The following is a 22106-nucleotide window of genomic DNA, read 5'->3' as shown; positions in this document are numbered from 1 at the left end:
TGACGTCATTTGAAGCCCCTTTAGCAATATTAGTTCCGCGACTGTAACAGGCGGCAATGGGTTAGAGCTCAAACTAGTTGTTCGAGAGCAACTCTTCCAATATTATGTCCTGGTTATGTCTGTTAATAGTGCAATTTAGTTTACATGGATTTGTTTGCTGTTTGCTGTTTTAACAATGGTTTTTAGGCAGTCAGTTTTTTTCCGCGGAGTTTCGATCATAGCTTTGTTTTCAACTGCAGTTGCTGGGTTATTGCAACAAAAGTTTGTGTGTTCTAGACACATTTCGGATATATTCTGAAGAAGGCTTAGAAGAGTTGCCATTCGTTGCCTTTTATAAAAAAAAGTTTCCATTCGTTGTTTTCATTGCCAAGCTTTTGAGAGATACTGCTCTTTACCAGTAAATACGCCAGGAGACAATTAAATGGATGAACAGTGTATTGAAAGTGGTTATTGCCATCACTAGGAATAATTTCGAGAGGCCTCGAGTTAAATTTTACCTCCTATTTCATTTTAACTGCGCTAAGAGTTTCACCAGTAGACGTTCCCAATCTATTGTTACAAAAAAATGTTTTGAAAATTTGCAGCAATCCCTCTCAATTTCCGCCGAATTGGGGAGCAATTGGCGAATTAATTTTTCAGTGGATCTCTACATTCATGAAGTGTTGTTTCGTGGCAAATAAATTGAGTCTTTAAGGTTCGCGGCCCTAGACTTCCGCTGAGCTAACAAAAAAGTTTGGAGGGTTCTATTCCAAACAACCGACGCTGGAGCGTAGTTTTGTCTGTGTACAGTGGGGGTATGCAATTTCTAAGACGAGTGCGCTTGGCGCCTGCTTGGCTGAATGATGTGGATACTACTGAATGAAAGTTTTAGAATAGTCTAGAACTCACTCAGAAGTTGACTCTAAAATTTATTGCTGAATTCGGTTTCCATAACAAATTTGCTCCACGTAAAACAGACAACTTTTAGCAGTTTTGATTGTGTCAAATTCAATTTCCGTTTTTCTGCCAGACCATGAACTATTCCTAGCTGGTGAAAGGAATCCTGCAACGTCAAAAACAAGGAGACAAATTCCATGCAACTCTTCGGGTAGAAAGTATTGGGAATTTTGATCGGATTAGTTTTTCAAGGAGCACATTTAATTTTCGGTGAAGCAAATTGCATTTGTGTAAATAATTTGTTTGAATATTACTGAAGCTTGACTACGTTAATGGAAAGCATTTATTTATACCGCAAAAAGTTCTCTCATTTCGCAAATTTCCGCGGAAAAAATTTAAGGACGAATGCTGGGCTGGGCTGCAGGGAGCAGCTGGTATATTTTAAACTGAGGTCAATGAAGTAACGTTGGCAGGCACATCTTTAAAAAAATGTGACGAATAACTAGAGCTGACACAAAAGGAGCTCCCAAATCAGCCAAAACGCTGTCGTCAAAAAGAAATTGAGTGCAACTTTGATGTAAATAAAACACGATTAATTGATGTGTTTCTGAGTTTTCATCTCAAAATTAAGGATAATCTTCCAGATGGTGGTCGTTGAATTCAAAATGTCTTCTATTTAACAGGTTGTCAGTTTATTATAACAGTTTTTACGTCCATCTGAAAACTTCTGTGTTCTTTGGACAAATTATTTTGTTAATCAGGCTCCAGACAACTGATTAAATCAAAGAAAACTGATGCAGTTCTGCTGCTACAAACTGATTAGCTGTTTCCTTAAAAAGTTTCATTATCTTCTAAGGATTCTCTAGCTGTAGAAAGATCGCCAGTATGAAGTCTGTGGTCGTTTTTGATTAGCCATTTAGAGGTTTTTGTTCACTTAGTTTTCTGGTTGATGATATACCCATAAATTGTTGAAATAACAATTGTTCATGTGGGAATTTGGATGCATTTGAGATCATTTTGGTCACTCTATCATTTGTTTTTGACCGAAAGATCAAAACAAATCAGAACCAATAGTTAATTCTTTTTTTTCAAATGTTCACCGCATGGAAAAATAACACAAAAAATATTTGTCTAAATGTGTTTATGTCTACGTGGGGATTAGAGATTACTAGATTGGATCCCACACCTACCTCAACAAATTAGACAAATTAGATATCTGAAAAAGTCAGTGACTTATCTCTGCCTATTAGATAAGCTACTAATACAAATCAATACCTACTAGTACCAACGCCTTACAATTAGCAGAATCTACCAATACCTACCAAAAAGAAATACCTCTGCTCAGCACCAAAACCAATACCAGTCCGATTCATCCTAGCACATAACCATGCCTACCAAAATTCCACACCAGTACCTAACATTAGGAATATTATCATAACAGGCAAAAAATACTTATATCTGTCACAGTTTGTTGAAAATAGCTACCATTACCGACCGAAGCCTATTGTCAGAGACAACCAATTCCAATACTGAAAAAAATCTGATGCCAGAATCTACCTGTACATATCTAGCAACGTAACGTGCAGACATCACTTGTCCTTAGCGAGGGTGAACTTGCTAAGGAACAACCAGCGTGGGAACAACCATAAAGGGGAACAGGAGGTTGAAATAGAACGGCCAATTAGAAGTGGGTACGCGTGATGGGTACAACCCCAGAAGAATCAGAAAAAAGTGGGTTGGCAGCACGAGCAATCAGAGAGGGCTCTTTGTTGTGGGTGAGCAATCAGAAAAGAGGGGTAGGGTTTACCGAGAACGAACAACAGGAAGGGGATCTATAGGTTAAGTTGGACACTCGAAGAACCGGTGGAAGATGTAAGAACGAAAAGCAGAATGGGGGTCATTGGTTTGATTAAAAACCCAAGAAAATCGGATAGGAGGTAGGGGTTGGGAAAACGACCAAATGGAAGGGGGTCCTTGTTTTGGGTAAAAACAGAAAACACAGAGAAAGCGGATGTTGGTGAACAGTTATCCAGGATGAGTTCTCTGAAGTGAGTGAAAGTCAAGAGTAACAGGAAAAAATTGAGTGGATTTGTGATTAAAGAGAATCTGGGATTTGAGTTTCCCAAATGAATGGGAATGAAGGTGGAGGTTGATAGAACTATCATCCAGAACTGGTCTTTTGAGTGGAAAAAAAATCCTGCTGGTTGCAGTCTAGAAAACTGTCCATTAGAAAAGGGCCTCTGGGTGTGGTCCAGGTGACAGAAGACTCATCAAGTTGTAAAGAAATATAAAGATCAAAATTTTTTGCGATGTTGCTTTCTTGATTCTGGTGTTTTTGTTGCGTTCTTTTTTCTTGTCGAACAATAGTCAATATAATTTGCTACAAGCATATATTTGTATTTTAAATATTTTGAAGCCTTAGAAAAAGAAGTTTGTGGAATAAACTGCTTTAGTTCATTGGAAAGTCAATTTCTGAAAATAAACTTTAGATTCTTAGCGGTGGTGTTGAAGCTGCTTGGTTGAGTGCAAAAAATTGAGGGATATCAGTGGGAGATATTTTTGAGGAGATATTTATGTCGTAACGTTGAATATTATATTAGAAGGAGATATACGTGATGATTTCAACCTCAGAAAAATCAGAAGAAGTGGGTTGGTAGAACTGGCAATCAGAACGGGCTCTTTGTTGTAGGTGAGCCATCCAAAATAGACAAGCGGAAGAGGAAATAACGACAAGCAGAACGGGGTCATTAGTTTGATTAAAAACCCAAGAAAACAGGATAGATGGTGGGGGTTGGGAAGCGACCAATTAGAAGTAGGGCCTTGTGTTGACTAAACTCAGAATAACCAGAAAAAACTGATTTTGGGGAATAATTATCCGGAGTGAGTTCACAGAAGTGAATGAAATGCAACAGTGAAAGAAAAAAATCTTGAGTGGATTTGAGACTAAAAAGAATCTGTGGTTTGAATTTTCCAATTGAACGGGAATGAAGGTGGAGGGTGGTAGAACAATCAGCCAGAATTGATCCTTTGGGCGGATAAAAACCCTGTTTGTGGCAGTCTGGAAAGTTCTCCATCAGAAAGTGGCCTCTAAGTTTGGTTCAGGTGACAAAAGATTCCTCAAGTTGTGGAGAACTATAAAGATCGAAAGTTTGTGCGTTGTTGCATCTTCGATTCTGATGTTTTTGTTGCTTTCTTTTTTTTCCTGTCCAACAATAGTTTATATCTTTTGAAATCTTGAAAAAAATTATGTGGAATAAACCGGTTTAGTTCATTGGATGTAAACTTTCTAAAAAATAAAATTTAGGTACTTAGCTGTGATGTCGAGGCTGATAGGTTGAGTGCAAAAAATTGGGTGATATCAGGAGAACATTAACTTGAGGAAATATTACTGTCGTAAGGTTGAATATTATATTAGAATGAGATACACGTGATGGTTTCAGCCCCAGAAAAATAAAAAAGTGGTTTGGTAGAACGAGCAATCAGAACGGGCTCTTTGATTTAGGTGAGGAATCAAAAAAGATGAGTGGTTTCTGGTGAGGACGAAAAACCAAAAAAAAAGATCCATAGGTTAGGTAGGAGCCTAGAAAAACAGACGGAAGATGAAAGAACGAAAAGCTGAATGGGGGTCATTGAATCGATTAATAACCCAAGAAAACAAGATTGAAGGTGGGTTCTCTGAAAAAAAGGATCAAATGAAAAGGGTCCTTGTGTTGGCTAAAATCAGAATACCCGGAAAAACCGGATGTTGGGGAACAATTATCCAGAATGAGTTCCCAGAAGTGAAGGAAATGTCACAGTAACAGAATAAAATTCAGTAGATTTGAGACCAAAATGATTCTGTGGTTTGAATTTCCCCAAATGAACGGGATTGAAGGTGGAGGGTGGTAGAGCAATCAGCCAGGAATGGCCTTTTGGGTGGATGAAACCCTGTTTGTGGCAGTCTGGAAAACTGTCAATCAGAAAGTGGCCTCTAGGATTGGTTCAGGTGACCATAGATTCATCAAGTTGTGAAGAAATATAAAGATCAAAACTTTTTGCAATGTTGCATTCTCAATTCTGGGTTTTTGATTTCTTTCCTTTTTTTTCTTGTCCAACAATAGTCAATATAATTTGCTACAAGCATATTCTTGTATTTTATATTTTTTGAAGCCTTAGAAAAAAAAATTTGATGAATAAACCGGTTTATTCCTTGGAAAGTCAATTTTCTAGAAATAAAATTTAGATACTTAGCTGTGGTGTTGAAGCCGTTATGTTGAGTGCAAAAATTGGGGGATTTTAGTGGAACAATAATTTGAGGAGATATTAATGTCGTAATTATGAATATTTTATTAGACGGAGATACTCGTGATGATTTCAATCCCAGAAGATTAAAAATTGGGTTGGTAGACCGAGCAATCAGAACGGGCTCTTTGTTGTATGTGAGCAATAAAAAAAGAGAGGTGGTTTTTGGGGTGAACGAATAACCAGAAAAGGATCCATAAGTTGCGAAGAATCCTAGAAGAACAGGCGGAAGATGAAAGAACGAAAACCAGAATGATGGTCATTGATTTGATTAAAAACCCAAGAAAACAAGACAGAAGGTTGGGGTTGTAAGAAAAGGGCCAAATGAAAGGGTTCCTTGTGTTGAATAAAAACAGAATTCCGGATTTAAAAACAGAAATTGGAAAAAGCAGATGTGGGAACAATTATCCAGAGTGAGTTCGCTGAAGTGAATGAAAAGTCAGAGTAACAGGAACAAATTGAGTGGATTTGTGATCAAAATGAATCTGTGGTTTGAATTCCCCAAATGAATGGGAATGATGGTGGAGAGTGGTAGAAGTATGAGCCAGAACTGGTATTTTGGGGTGGATGAAACCCCTGTCCGAGGCAAACTGGAAAATTCTCGATCAGGAAGTGGCCTGTGGGTTTGGTTCAGGTGACCGTATATTCATCAAGTTGTGAAGAAAAATAAAGATCAAAACTTTTTGCGATGTTACATTCTCTATTCTGGGGTTTTTTTTTCTTTCTTTTTTTTCTTGTCCAATAGTCGATATAATTTGCTACCAGCATATTTTTGTTTTTTTTAAAAAAATTTGAAGCCTTAGAAATAAAATTTGGTGAATAAACAAGTTTTGGTTCTTTGGAAAGTCTATTTTTTAGAAAAAATTTTAGATACTTAGCTGTGGTGTCGAAGCTATTATATTGAGTGCCAAAAATTGGGGGGAATTCAGTAGGAAATTATTTGAGGTGATATTAATGTCGTAATTATGAATTTTTTATTAGAAGGAGATACTCGTGATGGTTTCAAACCCAGAAGAAAAAAAAGTGGGTTGGTAGAACGAGCAATCAGAACGGGCTCTTTGTTGTAGGTGAGCAATCAAAAAAAAGGGGGGGTTTTTTGGGAGAACGAAGAACCACAAAAAGATCTATAGGTTAAGTAGAACCCTAAAAGAACAGGCGGAAGATGAAAGAACATAAAGCAGAATGGTTGTCATTGATTTGTTTAAAAACCCAAGAAAACATGATTGAATGTTGGGGTTGTAAAAAAAAGACCAAATGAAAGGGTTCCTTGTGTTGGGTAAACACAGAATACCCGTAAAATGCAGATGTGGGGAACAATTATCCAGAATGAGTTCTCTGAAGTGAATGAAAAGCCAGAGTAACAGGAAAAAATTGAGTGGATTTGTGACGAAAATAAGTCTGTGGTTTGAATTGCCCCAAATGAATGTGAATGAAGGTGGAGGGTGGTAGAACTATGAGCCAGAACTGGTCTTTTGGGTGGATGAAACCCCTATCCGTGGCAAACTGGAAAATTGTCGGTCAGGAAGTGGTCTCTGGGATTGGTCCACGTGACCGTAGATTCATCAAGTTGTGAAGAAATATAAAGATCAAATTTTTGTGCAATGTTGCATTCTCGATTCTGGTGTTTTTGTTGCTTTTTTTGTCCAACAATAGTCAATATAATTCGCGACAAGTTTATTTTGTATTTTAAATATTTTGAAGCCTTTAGAAATTATGTGGAATAAACCGGTTTAGGTCATTGGAAAGTCAATTTTCTAACAAAAAAAATTAGATAATTAGCTGTGGTGTCGAAGCTGTGGGGCGCCAGATTGTCCTATTGAAACTTTCTCGCTCTCTGATAGAAAACTGGTATTCATCACACTGATGCCAAAAGTGTCTTACACTTTATATGCTGTCATTTTTTATTTGTCTTAATTTGTAGAAGTGTTTTAGCCGGTCTGGCTCGTTTTGCTCATGTTGTCTTTGCTCGTTTTGCTCAACTGGTCAGATTGAGTCAGGATTAAGTTTTTTCGGTACTTCAGGATTGCAGGACGCAGAGCTTTCAACTTAATAACTGCGCCACAAACCTTAAAATAGCGCATTTTTTAGAACAACTTCTAATTATAATCTGCTCGTGTTTAAAACTATGGGTGAACTAACACTCGAATTTCAACTGCTCTTGAATAAACTCAGAGCTAGTTATTATAGTAATATGGGTCATTTTCATCTAAATTTTTGCCTAATAAGGAATTGATTTTTCGAAGTTCCTCACCTTCCCAATATTGAGCAGCTGCTGTTGATTGATGACTCTACTATTAAAAATCGAGCCATAATTAGACTATAGTTTTCGATTCACGTTATTTAACTGGCCTTCAAATAGGCTCCAATGTCTTGGTTTGCGGCCATTTAGTACAATTTTTTTCTCCTGATCACGGCTAAGGCAATCTGTAATCAAACCCATACTACTTGCCCTGGCAGAACAGAGGCTGCCATTTGAACTGAGCCCTTGTCTTCCGTTGAAGTGCAGTTCGTCCAACTTCATAAATGTTTTCAATGATCAACGTCAATAATATTTACACGCAGTATAACTTCCCGCTTTCTACTATCTGTAAATCGACTGGGATGCACAATCAGGACAAAACTGTTTCTGTAATGTTTATGTAAATTGATTTTTCCCAGCAAATTTGATTGTTTTGAGGTCATTTGATGCAGGAACTTGAGAAGTTAATGAAAGAGAAGGAGCGTCTTCGCTCAATGGAGATGCACAAGGAGTGGTTGCAACAGCAGGAGAATGAGAAAATGGAGAGAGTGCAGAGACACGTGGACAGGGCAATGAAGCCAATCGCGTCCACATTTAAGTTCAAAAGACCCACTTTCAGATCACAGCCACCTCCAGAGCCAGTGGTGTACGCGTAATAAGGGCAACAAACAAATTTTTCTCATCAAATGTCCCTAAAACGAGACTTTTAATTTTTTGTATCATGGTGTTAACAGTAGATCCCAGTATTTTGTACCATTCATGAATGTCATTTTGTGTTAAAAAAGATAAATTTCAAAAAAGTGGACTATAAAACAGTGTAATTGTATCGCATTTCTAAGAGTGCAAAATTTCTCTAAAATTGTAGTGTATTTCTAAGAGTGTAATTTCTTGAAAATATAGTGTATTTCTTTTCCCTACTAAAAATTCGGCTAAAGAGTGTAATCATAAGTAATTTTTTAGAGTGTAAAAAGAGTGGAGTAAATAGTGCAAAGAGTGTAAAAAATTGTAATTTCCTCAAAACTACACTCTTGCACTCTTTTCCCCGCTATTTAAGTGTGGAAATTGCTTTATAAAGCTGACAAAACAGTCTTTTGTGGTATATTCAATTCTGTTCTATTCAATAGCAACTGTTCCAATTATCATCAAGGCAAAAGCATCGTTTACTTGGAGGCAAATCTAGCTTGATCTTTTTAGCAGGTCTTAGTCTAGGTCACCGATTTAAACTAATCTGTTCAAAAAACCGAATTTGTTAGGCTAAGCGATCAGTTTTGAGCCATTTTGGAAGTTATTCTTAGTGGGAAATCGGCCTTTGTATTTCTCAGAAATAATACGTATGTTGCATTTAGAACGGAAAATCTAAGCGAAAGTTTTGATATAATACGCACAAAAATTCTCTATCTAATAATATAATTTATTCAATTGAATTTACTCGGTAACATCCTCCGGCCCGGAAGAAAATGTTGGGAGGATTGGTACAAGCTTAACGAGTGGGCGGACGAGCAATCCGGATGACGTGCGTAAGACGGCGGAGCGGGCGACGCTGTCGGAGCCGTACCGAAGTTCTTCAATCCGAGCGGTTGGATAGTAACCCCTAGGGTTGCTTTCTTCAACGATCCAAACTAAATCACCCAACTTGAGGTGCTGCTCGGCAGGCGTCTGCCACTTAGATCTACGGTTCAGTGCAGGTACATACTCCTTGAGCCAACGTGCCCAAATTGCATTGGCGTATGACTGTGCACGGGCGTACCGCTTACGATGATCAAACTCGTCGACGCCAACGATGGACGGAATTCTGGTTGCTTGGTTACCGAGTAGAAAATCATTAGGTCTTATTGCGCCTAGGTCGGACGGGTCGGCGCTTACGGGCGTTAAGGGACGTGAGTTTAGTGCGTATTCGACCAGACAAAAAGTAGTGTTCAACACCTCATCTGTGAGGCGACGCGTACCGAGGATAGTGTACAGTACTCTTTTAAAATTACGAACTAACCTCTCCCAGATGCCACCTTGGTGTGGCGCACTGGGTGGTTTGAACCTCCACTTAATGCCCTTATTGGCAAGTTCGGCAGCGATGTTAAGCGTATTCCATTTTTCCACACATTCACGGAGCTCTTTCTCCGCTCCAATGAAATTCGTACCGTTATCCGACCAAATCATAGCAGGAGTACCCCGACGGGAGACGAACCGCTCAACTCCCATTACACAGGAACTGGTGTCCATGGACGGGACAACTTCAGCATGGACAGCACGAGTAGTGAGACAAGTGAAGAGAAATCCCCACCTCTTCTCGGTAGTCCGACGAACTGTGACGTAGCATGGGCCGAAGTAATCAACCCCGGTGTTGGTAAAGGGAGGAGACTGGTATGCGAGTCTCTCCTTTGGGAGGTCTGCCATGATAGGTTGAATGGTTGCTGCACGGAACTTTCTACACAAGACGCAGTTTGATTTGATGGAACGCAGTGTGGAACGTAGTTTTAGGATGGCATAACGTTCTTGTACCTTTGACCTTAAGTAATCGATGCCCTGATGATGGCTCTTCAAATGAGTATGCCGCAGAAACAGTTTAACAAAAGTATGACGCGCATCCAGCACGATAGGATGCTTAGTGTCAAAGTCAATTTCCACTAGCCGTCGGAGTCGACCAGAGGAACGGATGAGACCATGAGGTCCAATAAACGGAGTAAACTGAGCAATGCGGCTGCTCTTCTTAACGGATTTGTTGTCAAGAAGATCCTTTCTTTCAGTATTAAAGGACTCTCCTTGAACCAAGTACTGGAGATGACGCTCGGCTTCGTCAAGCTCAACAGGGTCGGCTATGCTGCCGTCTACGGTACGGTAACTTTCATGAGATGGTAAGAGACGGAGCACATATGCGGTGACACGAAGTAACTTTTGATAAGAACTGAACTTATCAAACGGGATCAGATTAATGCTTTGTTCCTTTGGGGACTTGGTTACGGATGCGGCTAAAGATGAGATGGAGTCATCATCTTGTTCCTTGGTTACAACGCCGAGCTTGATGTTATCAACGACGTCAGTATTTGGTACAAAAGGGAATTGCTTAGTTCTCAAGAAGTCAGGACCCCTCACCCAGCTACTTGATTGCAAAACTTCAGCGGACATGCCACGCGTGCCAGCATCTGCCGGATTATCACAAGTGGCGACGTGGTTCCATTGGTCAACGCTGGTGTTCTTCAGGATTTCACTAACACGATTTGCAATGAAGATGGGGTGTTTGTTTGTTGAGTTTATCCACTGCAAGACGATGGTGCTATCTGTCCACATGAAGACTTTGTCCACAGTAATCGTCAATGCTCGACAGATTTCCCTTTTTAAACGGGCTGCGAGGAGAGCGGCTTGTAATTCCAACTTAGGAACTGTCATTACCTTCATAGGTGCAACACGGGCCTTGCCCAGGACAAACGCCAGCTCTGTTATAATATCCCCGGAGGTGCAAGTTACTTGAGCCCTAAGAAATCCTACTGCACTGAATACGTCTTGCGAGCTATCACCAAACATGTGGAGTTCCAGATGTTGGAATGGTCCTGAAAAGTAGCTTCTCGGTATAGTGATCTCAGCTAACCACGGCAGTTCAACACACCAGGCAAGGAATTTGTCAACTGTGTTTTTAGGTAACTCGTCATCCCAACTTTGTCCATTGACACGCCAAATGTCTTTCAAGATTAACCGAGCACCAACAGTGAACGATGCGACAAGACCAATTGGGTCGTAGACCTTTGACACAAGACTTAAGACCAAGCGCTGTGTTAAACTTTTCGCGATGGTGCTGTTAGTACCCCTACTCACAACCAGAGTATCAGTGTTGTGATCCCACTTAAGCCCAAGCACGTGCATTGATTCCTCCTTGGATGAAACGATGACCTTCGGTTCAGTGGGTTGAGCAGACCCATCAACTCGGTCAGCCAGATCTGGTACATTGCTTACAAACTTAGTAAGCTTGAACCCACCTAGATGGAGAAGATGTACCAATTCCGTCGACCTAATGAGGGCCCTCTCGGGGGATTCCACAGAGTCCAAGTAATCGTCCATGTAGAAGTTCTCAAGGACGGCTTTCGCAGCTTCTGGGTACTCCTTAGCATTATTGCGTGCCGTGCGCTGAAGTGCGTAGTTGGCGCAGGTAGGCGAATCTTTTGCCCCAAAGATGTGGCGCGTATACTGGTGTACCACAACGTTTGATGTGGGGTCCTCCCGCCACAAAAAGCGCAATGATGGTTGATCACATGGCAACACTCCAACTTGGAGGAACATTCCCTCGATGTCGGCGGATACGGCAAATGGATGTTGTCTGAACCGTAGGAGTACATAGATTAGGTTTTGCAGTAGGTCAGGTCCGGTGAGTAATGACTTATTAAGAGATGCGCCATGGAATTTAGCTGCTCCGTTTAGTACCCTGCGGACCTTGCCCGGCTTGTTCGGGTTAACAACCGGATGGTGTGGTAGGTACCACTCTCGTTCCGAGCGACTTTCCACCTTATGAGCATCTTTGACCCTTACTACGTAGCCTTTGTCTAGGTCCTCTTTGATGGTATTCGAGTACTTTTCCCTTAAAGTCTGGTCTCTCGTAAGCCGCTTTTCCAAAGATTTCAATTGAACCAGCGCTGAGAAATAATTGTTGGGCAGTTCGATGTTATCTTCAGCCCATAGCATTCCGACATCGTACCTTTTTCCATTATGCACGTTGGTGTTTTCAAGAATTTCATGCGCACGTGCATCCGAGGCGGATCGTGGGTCTACTTGCTTAAGTGCGCCGTACGACTCCATGTCGTGCCAAGATTTTACCTGACTAGCGAGTTCAAAGTCCTGCTCCATATTAGCTTTGAAACAAGTCGAGACTAAACCTGAAGAAGACGGTAGAAGGCCGCTTAGAACCCAACCTATGGGCAAGCGAACAGCGAAGGGCGAGGACTTCTCGTCGGCAGCGAAGTACTCTAACGGGCGGATGGCATGATACACATCCTGTCCAAGTATCATCTCGATGTTTCCATAGCAATATGTAACTGGGTCTAGAACTGCTAGGTGCGGGTATGATTCCTGAAGTGCTTTAATGTTGATGACATCGGCGCCTACATTTAAATCTTCCTTTACGTAAGGGCTTACTTTAAATGGTTCAAATGCTTGGTTGTTGCGTGGTGTTACAATTAGTTCAACTAACTTAGTGTCTACAACCTCCTCGGTATTTATACCCTTGACTGTTAATTTCAATGCTGTACCGTGCAAACCAAGTCTGTTTGCAAGATCATTGGACACCCAAGAGTTACTGCAAGCGGTATCGCACAAAACTAGAGCCGTGGTACTTTACCGGAGGAGCTCTTCAACTGTAATTCAGTCACCTGAAGGAGGCCTTTCAAATTACTCACAGATGACAAAGTAGTGGTCTTACTCGATGATTGGACACCAGAAAGTTTACTTTGATTTGCGCAAGCAGCATTAGAATTACTATTGTTGTTGTTTGGAGGGGATTTTGATGGATAAACCTTCACAGCTCCATGGAGAAGAGTATTATGGGAGCTGTTGCAACCGTCCTTCCTGCATTTCCTAGGGTTTGGGCATTGCCTGAACATATGCTTTTCTCTCAAACATGAGAAACACAGTTTTGCTTCAGCCACTACCTTTGCTCGCTGAGTGGGAGACTTTTCTTTAAATACCCTACACTCCCAGATGAGGTGGATACCTTTACATACAATGCAGCGAGGGGTTGCAGGAGTTGCCGATGTTAAGGCTGGTATCTGAGTGCGCTTAGTTTGTGTAATAGCAGCAAAAGTTCTTGAGGCGACTTTGGTCTTTACTACTGAGTTGGTGTTATCCTCAGTTCTTGCTCTCGACGAAGTTTGTTTCATTAAATCATGTGCCTCGGCCTTCTCCTTCAACCAATCGTTGAAGTCAAGGAGTGTTTGCTTAACCCAATGTTTTTTCACTGTGAAGAGTGACCAAGACTCTTTCAGATTGGGCGGCATTTTTTGCACAGCCGTGTTAAGAAGTGAGGCGCTCTTAAGGTCTGCGTCATATGAAAGTGATTTAAAGACCCCAACAAGACTTGAAATTGTTGCAGAATAGTTTATGATGTTATCACTATTGTGCATCTTTAGTGGTGGAAAAGAGCTGAGTTTTTCTAAGTGTGCACTGACTACTGCCTGTGGTTGGCCAAATTTACGTTCGAGTGTCTTAAGTGCATCCTTATACATTACACCACAGTATGCGAACTCAGCGATGGCGGTTTTAGCTTTTCCAGTTACAAGAGTTTTTAAGTATGTTAACTTGACATCATCAGTCAAGGATTGTGCGTCTATGGCGCTTTTAAATTGTCCGAACCATTCGTGCCACTGCAGGGGATCACCATTGTATTGTGACAACTTCCACTCGGGCAGTGGATCGTTCTTCTTACAAGTAATTGCGTCCGCCAACTGCTTTATCAAATCCGCAGTGTCCAAAGAAGGAGCCAAAGGTGTGGGATGCGGAGGGCCACCCCAACACAACGGGTTCGGAACGGTAGCTCCATACGTTGGCGGAAAGATCGGAGTGACAAAGGTGGGGGCGGTACCTGTGGAAGAACTAAATGGATTCGCTTGCATGAAGTCTGATGTTACGTAATTTTGAGCGCCTGCTGCTGCTTGTGCATGAGGGGAGCGGTGCGATGTAGATATATGAGGGTTGATTAACGGGGCCGGTTGTACGGTGTATAAATTTGCAGATGTACGTACAAGTGGTAATGCATTAGGCGGGACTGCTGCCGGAAAACGCCAGACATTTGGATCTGGAGGAACAGGAGGTGCGTGGGTTATGGGCACAAAGTTTTGGGGCTGAAAACTCTTTTGTGGAGGTGGTGGATGATTTAATTGAGGTACGAAATTGTTTGCGGAGGAAATGAATGGTGCAGGCGGAGAATGGGGTAACAGATTGACATTATTCGCCACGGGGTTAGTGGCTTGTAGTGGGAGTGCTTGTGGCGGGGAAGGAGGAAAGCGGAATGCTGGTGGGATTAACGGAAAATGCGGAGGTGCGGGGTTTAGAACGGGGGATGGAGGGGCTGGTACATTTATGTGTGCTTGTTGCGGATTAAGTGCTAGCGGAGCATTAACAAGTGTGTTTAAAGGTAGTGAACGCGAAGGGCTGACTAAATTCAACTGTCCCGGCATGCTCGACCTGCGAGGGAATTGATGATCTAACTGTAAACCATCGAAGTGCATTGTTGCTTGAGACAGTTGTCGGGCTGTGTTTGGGGCGTTTAGTTGAGTTGGCATACCAAAGTTTATTGGTGTTGATGGAGGCGTATATTGAGGCTGTCGCTGCTCTTGCATGATGTTGTTTGCAACATGTGCATCATTGGTTACATCGGTTACATTGGTAATTTTGAGCGCCTGCTGCTGCTTGTGCATGAGGGGAGCGGTGCGATGTAGATATATGAGGGTTGATTAACGGGGCCGGTTGTACGGTGTATAAATTTGCAGATGTACGTACAAGTGGTAATGCTTTAGGTGGGACTGCTGCCGGAAAACGCCAGACATTTGAATCTGGAGGAACAGGAGGTGCGTGGGTTATGGACACAAAGTTTTGGGGCTGAAAATTCTTTTGTGGAGGTGGTGGATGATTTAATTGAGGTACGAAATTGTTTGCGGAGGAAATGAATGGCGCAGGCGGAGAATGGGGTAACAGATTGACATTATTCGCCACGGGGTTAGTGGCTTGTAGTGGGAGTGCTTGTGGCGGGGAAGGAGGAAAGCGGAATGCTGGTGGGATTAACGGAAAATGCGGTGGTGCGGGATTTAGAACGAGGGATGGAGGGGCTGGTACATTTATGTGTGCTTGTTGCGGATTAAGTGCTAGCGGAGCATTAACAAGTGTGTTTAAAGGTAGTGAACGCGAAGGGCTGACTAAATTCAACTGTCCCGGCATGCTCGACCTGCGAGGGAATTGATGATCTAACTGTAAACCATCAAAGTGCATTGTTGCTTGAGACAGTTGTCGGGCTGTGTTTGGGGCGTTTAGTTGAGTTGGCATACCAAAGTTTATTGGTGGTGATGGAGGCGTATATTGAGGCTGTCGCTGCTATTGCATGATGTTGTTTGCAACATGTGCATCATTGGTTACATTGGTTCTACTACTTGGTTCATGGACAGGGAGGTTGATGTTGGCCTCAACTTGACCATGTGTATTGAGATTGAAGTGTGAGTTTGGAAGTTGAGCTGAAGAAGGTCGTTGGACAATTGCTTGTTTGGATTGGTCGATGGAACCAGAAAAGTGCAAACTCGGTTCGTTTGCAACATCTGCCATGTTCCCGGCTGGTGACGAATTAACCCAATCTTGAACAAGTTTCTTGCTCTTGACTGAACTTCTTTCCGTAAAGAGCCCACTCATTTTGCCTGTACCAGACCCGTCCGCTGATGATTTTGTCATCAACTCAATTTCCTCAAGGGCTGCAGCAGCTACTTCCTTGCGATGATCTTCCTCAAGCTGTTCAATTTCTAATTACCGCAATTTCGTTTGTTTTTCAATTTCAAGACGTTGTCTAGCAATGCGAAGCTTTGCCTCATGTTGTTTCTCAAGTTCCTCCCTTTTTAGTCTTGATAGTTCTAAGTCTCGTTGACGCTGACTTGATCTTTTTGAGGAAGTCATATGTGAACTTGATTTTGAATGGTGAGAGGTATACTGCTCTGCTGTTCCTTTGTCATGGACCGAATTGATATACCCTCGAGCAGCAGCAATGAACTCATCAGTTTTCTTTGTTACAGTCTCTAACCATTTTTCAAGGTTCTTACAGGCAGCATCTGGATTTTCAGTCTTTTGTGCCAGATCAAAGAGCTCTTCATTTTTATCAACTACTCTAATAAAAGCGTCTTTGCAATTCACAAGCAGACGTTCGATCTTAACTTTCCTGTCTTGCTTATCAACAGCATTGTTAATTTCACCATAGATGTTATTAAGTTCAGCCTCTAATTGTGCCCTCGCACTATAAAGTTTGTTGAATTTGTCCTGCAAAGTTGTCATGATCTTAAGAAAAAAAAAGGAACCACAAGTTTAATTTGGTACTAATATAAAGTACACACACATGCAACAGCACAACACAAAGGGGTTATACCGAACCCTAGTGTGACGGTTTGGCTAGCAAACCGCCAAAGAGCAAAGATGTTCGTCGAGTACAATAGTACCCGGCGAAAGAAAGAAAGAACGGTGCGCAGGAAGCGCAAAAAGGGACAGGACGGGAGACGGGACGGACGGGAAGAGACGCCGAACGAATAACGCACGACGCAACGGGAAACCGGACGGACAAACGGGAGCGTCGGGCGAATGGCGCGCGACGAAACGGGAAAACGGCACGGGCGGGGCGGAAACGTCGGGCGGATGGCGCTCGACGAAAGGGGAAAACGGCACGGGCGGGGCGGAAACGTCGGGCGGATGGCGCGCGACGAAACGGGAAAACGGCACGGGCGGGGCGGAAACGTCGGGCGGATGGCGCGCGACGAAACGGGAAAACGGCACGGGCGGGGCGGAAACGTCGGGCGGATGGCGCGCGACGAAACGGGAAAACGGCACGGGCGGGGCGGAAGCCACAAGCGAGGAGGCGGGAAGATCGATGCTAGCAGACCACAGCAACAAACTCAACCAAACAAGCTAGCCGTAACTCCAGAATAAACTTAAGTCACACCCTAGAAAGAAGGAGAGGGGCTACTGACAGGTAAACTAGCACAAAACATTATGGGGCTTTATCAACGGCATCAATACATGAAACAATTTACGGCAACGATGTAGTATAACCAAAAGTCGAAAAGGTCATGAAATTTACTAGCCGCAACTCCAGAACAAACTTAAGTCACACCCTAGCAGACCACCCTACCCAGACAACAAAAAGGCATATCACGAAAATTAATAAAGCTACAACAAATTGCTAGCAAACAAGTGTGGTGAAAGTCACGAAACAAACCAGCCGTAACTCTAGAATGAACTTAAGTCACACCCTAGCAAGGAACGAGACTAAACAACAAACCAGGATACTAGCAGAAAGAAATTTTACTACAGCAAAAATTCAACATACTACATCATACAACAAATTAAACGGGGGATAGAAAGAAACAAGGTGACACGGAAACAAAAGAAAGGAAACGGAAAATGAAACCAGATAACCTTGCCGAAAACGGACGGTTGCGAATAACTCAAAGAATGGGGAGAGCGAAACGTTTAGTAAAGCGCTATCGGAGATAACCAACCACAAACTAACCCGTAACTCGTGAGTTAACTAAGTCACGCCGCAAGTCAGCGGGTAGACTCCCACAACAACACAAGACTAAGTGACATTCAGGTTATCAAAGGCTTGTGTGAGTTCCGCCTCCTCAAACGCATGACGGGTGCGAAGCGTTTTACGACGGCGCTTTGAAAGTTTCTTCTGTCGGGAGCGTGTTATCAAGGACCGGAGGTTGTTCTTATGAGCTAAGACTATAGTGATTGTTTTCAGCTCAAGCGCAGGCCTTTGGTGTAATGCTCTGTACTCTTTAAGTAAACTAAGATCTTTCTGTTTACGTTTAGACACAATGTCTTTCACTAAATGGATGGTAACTAGAGTACTACGCTTGAGCTGATTGTAAATATCAGGAGTTCTTCCTCTGGGGCAATACCCTATAGCTTCTATGCGCTCCTGATACTTTTCAAGCACTTCAATAAGCTGCGAAGGTGTTAAAGGCTTATTGTTGTTACTGCGATGACGGGACAATGAATTGTTCACCACATCATGCCATATAACTAGCCTCTTTTTATCACGGAAGAAGTGACTCAATTGAAATTGCGCGGTTTTTCGGACTTTCAAAGCGTTAGGATTAAAACTCAGACCGGGTAATGCGTAAATTCCTTTTTTATAATGGTCTTGTAACGCTTGAGGCAAAGTTTTTTTGGCGTGATGAAGTGAACTTGCAGCTAATATGAAAACCATATAATAGTTTTACAACATAAATGATTTGAGCTTTGCTTAAACTCCGAGCCTCGATGTTGAATGCACGATTTTCACGACTTTCAAAGAATAAGCGCTTATTTGAGAGAAAAAAAACTTGAATTCTTTCTCCAAATTTGAAAAACTTGACCAAATTTTTCTTTCTTTAAATTGACAACTTTATGCAATTGTTACATCAGCGTTTAATATTTTTTTATTTAAAATGGTAGGGACAAGAGGATTTTTTTTCAAATTTGGTCAAACTTTTCCAAAAAATTTTTTGCTACGCTTTTTTGTCAAGAACAGCGAAAAAAAACACCGCAATTTGATTATTTCTGGATTTTGACAAAATTTTGTCAAAATTTATTTATTCAAAAAAAAATTTTAAGGGGTAGATTATCGGTGACCAGGTAGTGCTAAAGGGTTTTGATGCAACACAACATTATCGATTATGGTGTTTTTGGGGGGTGCTAGATTTGCCGTCTAGATATCAAATTTACTACAAAAGGTTCACGGTTCGAGTGGGTTAGTCTTACAGTTTTTTTGGCAGTTTCTGATCAGTCTCTGTTCATCTTGAGAGAAGCCTCTGATTAGTCTCTATGTTCGTCTTGAGAAACCTCTGATCAGTATCTGTTCGTCTTGAGAAACCTCTGATCGTCTTGAGAAACCTCTGACTAATCTCTGTGTTCGTCTTGAGAAACCTCTGATCAGTGTCTGTTCGTCTTGAGAAACCTCTGATCAGCCTCTGATTGTCTTGAGAAACCTCTGATCAGCCTCTGATCGTCTTGAGAAACCTCTGATCAGTGTCTCTTTTCCAGGATAGTCACTTCGTGGGGTAACTTTCTTTGAATCTTCACAGCAATATTGCGTTTCAACAATAGGCAAACGGAAAGTGTTCGTAAAGCCGGGAGCGGCTCCAAAGTAAAGCTGACAAAACAGTCTTTCGTGGTATATTCAATTCTGTTCTATTCAATAGCAACTGTTCCACTTATCATCAAGGCAAAAGCATCGTTTACTTGGAGGCAAATCTAGCTTGATCTTTTTAGCAGGTCTTAGTCTAGGTCACCGATTTAAACTAATCTGTTCAAAAAACCGAATTTGTTAGGCTAAGCGATCAGTTTTGAGCCATTTTGGAAGTTATTCTTAGTGGGAAATCGGCCTTCGTATTTCTCAGAAAAAATACGTATGTTGCATTTAGAACGGAAAATCTAAGCGAAAGTTTTGATGTAATACGCACAAAAATTCTCTATCTAATGATATAATTTATTCAATTCAATTTACTCGGTAACACTTTACACCCTTATTCTCGCTTAATAAGGGTGGAATACGGGTGTACACCTCGGCGCGGTTGTATAAGGTTTGATCCTCCCGGTTAATTGCAGCAGTCGGACTAGCAGTTGAATGAATTATGATAGGAAAAAAACATAAGAAATGCGTGAAATTTGGTTGAATATTATGAAAATTTAACCCAAAGCCCTTAGAAGAATTTTTCAGCTGAATGAGTTAAAAAAAAAACAACAAAAAAATGGGCTTGAGAAAACGCACAAGGATCTTTTTGAAAGACTGGCATTTAAACCATAGTTCCCTATGGACAAACACTTGATATAGTTTAACAGATATTGTAGAATCGTTCGAGATATTTTTACGGTCATCAAGGAACAAAGATCTGATTTACAAAAGTAGGAAAAGGATCTCTTAAGTTTAACAAGATATAAACCTACTGCAATGGGTTATAAGTATCTTGTTAAGGTAATTCAACGTTGGTGTCAATGAAATATTCAATATCAATTTAAGGCCATTAATTTCTGTTGCCTTTCGGTGAAATTGAAAACCGTAATTGAAAATAGGCATTTTCTGAAACAGGTGCTTCCTCAAAACGGATACGATACTCGCGTTTCCGTTTGATGAAAATACAACTTTTAGTGTATTCAGTTGCTCTCAAAATATGTTTGCAGCATTTATATCAGTCCTCGTGCTCTTTTTCAAGCAATTTTTTGTACTATGAAATCTTTATTCGTATAATCTTTTTTTCGTATGACATTTTGAATTTTCGTCCTCATAAAACGGGATAAACAGGAAGCGCCCAGAGGGAATTAAGTTCTCTCTTAGAGCTTTTCAGCTCACAAGTCTCTAAGTATGCAATTCAGAGAAACTGTTTTGGAGACGTATACTGAAGACATGAAGGGCGGTTCTTGGGGTTTTGAGCCCCCCCCCCCTTCCACACCATCCACCGCTTGCGCTCGGAGGGCATTAAGTGGCTGAGTAGCTGTAACGAGCGGAAAAACGTTGAGAACTTATATTTCCCCATTTTCTTAGAACAAGGCCCACTCACTTACAAATTAGCTTTGAACGAACTAAAGATGTGAACAATTAAAATTGCTAATTTGTAACTAACATTAAAAAGCTATAAGTTCCTTTTTTTATTGTTCTATTTTCAGCTAGCAAATTCAACTCCAGAAAACTCATTTCGCCAACTAAAAGATCAACCAACCAATCAATCTCTGCTTTTCTCTATAAATAAAACTTTTTTCTAATCTGTTTTTATGATCAGTCTGCTAATTTGCTAATTTTCAGCTCATTTCTCACGTTTATTCGATCTAGATACTCTACTAGGCCTGATATTTATTTTAGCTGGACTGAAGATGAACAAAAACAGAGAGAGGAAGAAGAAATATTCTTTGGCCTTTCATCAACTGACAAATCGAAACACAATCACCGGAGGCTGAAGTCTCTGACTACACTAAATACGAGTGTTGACACAACAACGTCATTTGACAGGGCTACAAATCTGACCTACCAGCCAAACACCAGTCAATTCTTTCTTGTAAAGAACTCTGGGAGCAGTTTGCGCATTTTGACGTCATCCAGTGCAAGCAGCGTTGGCAAAACTCATCGACAACATAAAAAACTGTCTGGGATTTAATTTTAGGTTCTCTTGAAATTCGTAGAAAGTGAATTTTTTTAGTTTAACAAAACAAAGTTGCAGTCTGAATTTATTTGAAGGAACCAATGTTTAATTAGCAATGTTTAAGCAACTATAGTAGTCCTGTTGTTCTCTCTTTTTTATGCCAATTTTTTATGCCAATAAGTAAGGCCCGGAAATCTTCAATAGTCTCAAAGTGTGCAAATCATTGAAGCTGCTGAAATAACAAATTCAATTTGCGAGGGAAAAATTTTTGGCCCCTTCCCTCAACCCCCCTCATTCCACTCCACCTCGGCCCACCTCACTTCACTCCACCCCCTACCCAGCTCATTCCACCCCCCTCACCCTCACACTCGGCCCTCGCCTCACTCCGCCCCTAATCCCACACGGCCGACACAACTTGAAACCACAAACTCCAGTGCTCACTCTCACTCCAAACCCATTCCTCTCAATTAACTCCCCCGCGCACATTTTTTACACCCTCTCTCGTCACACTAAACTTAAGCTAACTTACCTAAGACGGTTAACCACTATACTGAAGCCAACCGCTCACCACCTAGGTTGAGGTTCAGACACAAATTGATTTATGATCAGACCCAGTCGAGCGCACACCCGTGTGTTCCCAGACCGAAATGACAGGGTCTTGAAGGAAATTCGAGCGCACTACAGTCTGGACGATGGTCTGGAGATGGTCTGATCAGAGGTCGATTTGGTCTGAAAAGTCTGATCATAGGCCGATTCGAGCGCACTTGGGTCTGATCAGAGCCGACTTCGAGCGCAATTGGGTCTGATCATAACCTCTTCGAGCGCACTTTTGTCTGATCAGAGGCGACTTCGACCGCATTTGGGTCTGACCA

General features: G+C 41.6%; 1 protein-coding gene across 1 annotated transcript in view; it reads left to right on the top strand.

Moving 5' to 3' along the window:
• The window catches only part of LOC142338422 (uncharacterized), a 109553-nt gene extending 88217 nt beyond the window's left edge, over positions 1–21336 (top strand). Inside the window, exons 9-10 of the mRNA XM_075388177.1 lie at positions 7849–8042; positions 20958–21336. Coding sequence (XP_075244292.1) covers positions 7849–8042; positions 20958–21249 — 486 coding nt within the window. The 3' untranslated portion in view covers positions 21250–21336. The remainder of the gene's footprint in view (positions 1–7848; positions 8043–20957) is intronic.
• Positions 21337–22106: the final 770 nt, after the last annotated feature.

This window comes from Convolutriloba macropyga, chromosome 4, assembly GCF_964194025.1.
Source record: "Convolutriloba macropyga chromosome 4, txConMacr16.3, whole genome shotgun sequence".
Classification (NCBI taxonomy): domain Eukaryota; kingdom Metazoa; phylum Xenacoelomorpha; order Acoela; family Convolutidae; genus Convolutriloba; species Convolutriloba macropyga.
The sequence above is the reverse complement of the archived record's forward strand: the minus strand, read 5'-3'. Positions and strand labels throughout refer to the sequence as shown.